Source organism: Sinocyclocheilus grahami, unplaced genomic scaffold (assembly GCF_001515645.1).
Source record: "Sinocyclocheilus grahami isolate Dianchi unplaced genomic scaffold, SAMN03320097.WGS_v1.1 scaffold473.1, whole genome shotgun sequence".
Lineage (NCBI taxonomy): Eukaryota > Metazoa > Chordata > Actinopteri > Cypriniformes > Cyprinidae > Sinocyclocheilus > Sinocyclocheilus grahami.
This window is the reverse complement of record NW_015505652.1, coordinates 1,820,064-1,824,208: the sequence shown is the minus strand read 5'-3', so window position 1 is coordinate 1,824,208 and position 4,145 is coordinate 1,820,064. Positions and strand designations below refer to the sequence as shown.

The 4,145-nt window shown below is 36.3% G+C and overlaps 1 protein-coding gene across 1 annotated transcript in view; it reads left to right on the top strand.

The window, feature by feature from the left end:
• The window catches only part of ankef1a (ankyrin repeat and EF-hand domain containing 1a), an 8,769-nt gene extending 6,846 nt beyond the window's left edge, over positions 1–1,923 (top strand). Inside the window, exons 9-10 of the mRNA XM_016235633.1 lie at positions 1,007–1,162; positions 1,730–1,923. Coding sequence (XP_016091119.1) covers positions 1,007–1,159 — 153 coding nt within the window. The 3' untranslated portion in view covers positions 1,160–1,162; positions 1,730–1,923. The remainder of the gene's footprint in view (positions 1–1,006; positions 1,163–1,729) is intronic.
• The last annotated feature ends 2,222 nt before the right edge of the window (positions 1,924–4,145 follow it).

The following is a 4,145-nucleotide window of genomic DNA, read 5'->3' as shown; positions in this document are numbered from 1 at the left end:
GCGCGCTCGCTCGCTCTCTCTCTCTCTCTCTCTCTCTCTCTCTCTATATATATATATATAAAAGCTCTTTCTTTTCTTTCAACTCTTTCTTTTCTTAGAAAGAAAGAGTTGTGTCTTTGCGAGACTTGTTCATTAGCCGTAGCATAGCACTTCACGTCTGATGTCTGACCCACTTCACAAAGTGCAGTAAACGGTAAAACAATTGTGGTACAAATTAGTTTGTTTATTAGTACATTAATAAATGTAAAAATAATTTGAATACAAATACTAGTTTACAACATCCAGCAGCACAGTGAACTGTTTTGCACACCTAAATAGTCTAAATGGAGATTGCTGACATCGCCTCACACACTCAAGTTCACGCCAGCTCTTACATCAAAAATAAGATGGAAAGATAAAAAATTCCATGGATCTAGTCTTTCCATCTGTTTGTTTGATGTTTGAATCAGGTCTCCTCTGTTGGAATAGAACTGGCTAGATGGCGCTATCACAAAAAAAAATAGGGTCCTAGTAGAAATGCGGTCCTGAAACTGCAGCCTCCAGTATCGCAGGAACACAGTATTGGGGTTGTTTTTGTTCAGACCAATGTGAAAATCGACCCATGTTTTTACCCTGTAAACACACAGAGCTGTAAATGTGAACTGGTGGATCGATAAGAAGAATAATGCTTTTTACAGTCATTTTACAGTTTAATACGTTACTATAGACATTGCCCTACCCCGTTCATATGGTATTCATTTTATTTGTGCAGGTCTTAAAAAGTCTTACATTTTGAGCTTAAAAATCAGAAACCCCAGCAGAAACTCTGGTCTCCATATAAGGGCTGTACACACACAACACATTACAATCTCTGCAAAAATATGTCTTTATACTGTAGGATATAAGTATGTCTGTCTGTCTGTCTATCTATATCTATCTGTCTGTCTGTCTGTCTATCTATCTATGCAGATGAGCACATTTATTTTCATTGGGCTATGATATTCATTGTTCTTGCTATTTGTTGTAGACGTGGCAAAATCAGCTGACCACCATTGAGCTGATGGATAGGAAAGAAAGGAGAAGGCAGCGTTTCAGTTTTGAGGTGGACTTTGATGACTTCAAGATGCCATTCAATAAAAACATCCAGAAGAAGTCCGTGGAGTTTGAGCTCACTGACTGAAAGGTGAAGACCGTTACTATTATGTTTTGTGAATCCTGCCCCAAAGTATAATACAGATTTGAGGTCAGCTAGCAACCACTCAGAACATCTTGGCTACCTGATAGCAACACCCTGGCAACCTTCCAAAATGCCTTAGAATCATAGCTTCAAAATTTTCCATGGGCATCAGCACTTTAGTTTAGGAAACATTCTAACATGCAGTGTGTTTTATGCTGTAGTTACTCAGGGATTAATACTGCATGTCTCACGGCTGTTTCTCAGAGAGGGAGGTATGTTAAGTAAGATTGATTATGCGTTTAGGAGAGGCAGAGATGAGAGCTGCTGCCTACGTGCTGGCATGCAGTTTGTCTCCTCCATGTCTCAGCGTCTGTCGGGCATGCTGGGTACAGGCCTTTCACCACAGGCAGCGCTGAGCAAAACCCCTCATGTTGTTTATCACAGAAAACCCAGCGATTCTATCCATATGCTTTAACAAGAATCGGAAACATTAACTGCTGATTAACAATGTCTGGTATAGTTATAGTAGAAATGTGTGATTGAAACTGACTTTTTATTTTCTATGCTTCACAGATTGAAGTGACGTGCACCAGTTATCGCTGGCCTCTGAGCAGAATCTAGATTCATTCTGCTACAAGGAAATGCACCACTCAGCTGTCCTGTTTATTGCACGGTTCTCTGTTTGGCCATCAGATGGCGCAACAGTGTTTACATGCGAACAGTGTCTGATCCTCAGGGACTCTTAAGCACAGTACTGCAAAATGGCAGCCCAAACAATTGTGATTGTTTAGAGTCGAATTTTTAACTCGCTTAAAATATCATGTGATTGAAGTTTCATTCAAAATGTACAGGTACAGACTGTATGTGTTATGAATCGTAGCTGCCATTGTAAGTCTTTTTCCATAAGCAGTCTCTCTGATTTATTCCCTGATGTATTCTGTTAGTTTAAAAATCAATAGAAATGTACCACTAATGAGTGAAAAGGATTCTCACAGTGGTCAAGAAATAAATATCCACATTAAACCAATGTAACAACAAGTTTACTGTAACTGTAGAGTCAGTAAGCTTTGTTTAAAATGTCAACAGTGGCGTCTGAAAAACAGAGATAAGGTTTTTTGTATTTATACAACGTGGATCTGATTAAATGCACCCATGTCTGATACCAGCGTTTACCACTGAATTAGATCTTTAGATTGCTATGCCTTCAATGTCTGTTGGGCATGGTTACATAACAAAATAAATGGTCAAAACCAACATCTATAAATCAAGGCTACTGAAACTACGGGGTTTACACATATCCATTTGGTATCCAATCAGATTATAGAGAATTTATGTTGATTATCAGAGACTGTAACTAGCAACTGTGAGATATATATGAATTTTTGTAAATGCATGTTTGTCTAAATCAAAATTTTTGACTGTTTGTTACAGAGGCTGAGAAAGAGACAACAGAAGAGCAAACATGAGAGTGGTAGAGAGAGAGAGAGATGGGGGGCGGCTTGGAGAGTTAGTGCTTCAGAGAGTGAGAAGGACAGGGCGAATGAAAGCGATAGTGTGAGTGTGAACCCGTCGGTCATCCCTGTAGATGTGGGTAACGACACAGAGCAGTGTGGGGTGAGTCAGGGATGGAAATGGAGGAGTGAATTTTTTATAAAATCAATGCTCTCAGCTTCAGTGTAAACAAGATCTTTCAAGAGTGATGAGCACGCACATGCAAATTGTGTTTTCATGTGCAGAAGTGTCTGCATTTATGCATGAATGTCGATTAAACTTCATTGATGATGTTTTTCATCATAATACTCGTGTACATTGTTGCATTTAATAGGATTTGTCATGACTACAATTAATATACACTGCCGGTCAAAAAAAAAAGTTACCAAAAAATGTATATACACTGCCGAAAAAAAAGTTATATATATATATATATATATTTGTTTGTTTTTATTATTAAAATTAAAAATAACAATTTTTCATTTTAAAATAATTTTCAGCAGCCATTTCTTCATTCTTCAGAAATTGTTCTAATATGCTGATTTGGAGCTCAAGAAACATTTTGTACTAGTTTTAAAAACAGAAATTAATACTTATTAACAAAGGCACATTATATTGATCAAGACATTTATAATGTTACATAAGATGTCTATTTCAAATGAATGCTTTTGGACGTTTTTATTTCATGAAAGAATCCTGGGGAAAAATAGCAAAATATTAAGCTGCAAAAAGCATTGATAATAATAACCATTATTAATAACTAAACACAAATAATAATTAAGCACCAAATCAGCATATTGGAATTCAATTCAAGTTTATTTGTATAGCACTTTTTACGATACAAATAGTTGCAAAGCAGCTTTACAGCAAATTAAGTTTCTACAATATTTAGTGGTAGCTTATCAGTGGTGACTGTCAGTTTATGTACATATGGCAGAAATGTACAGAAAAATCAATTAAAGATGTAATCAAACAGACGATGAACACTATTAACAGCAATTATTATATGATGCAATCAAACTTATAGCAAAATGTGGTAGTTCTGTATGTTGTTTCAGGGTTGGCATCATCTGAGGTTCTCTGAGGGTTGGCATCATCTCTTCTCAGGTGTTCTGGATCCACACTGAAGCTTGTGTAAATCCTAGTTACCACGGGATGTTGATAGAGAAACAAATAGAGAAATAATTAGCGTAGCTGCTGTTCCAATCAAGTAAAATTGATTTGTTTAACCCAAACTAAAGAACAATAATGTGCATTTGATCAGATATAACTGCAGTACAAGATTATGAGATGCATTATTTGAATGAGAGATGATTCTGAAAGATCATGTGAAACTGAAAATTCAGTTTTCAGGAATTAATAACATTTTAAAAACATATGCACACACACCATATATATATATATATATATATATATATATATATATATACAGGGGTGTAACAGTTCACAAAATTCACGGTTCGGTTCAGTACATTCGGTAAGGGGTAGCTGGTTACGT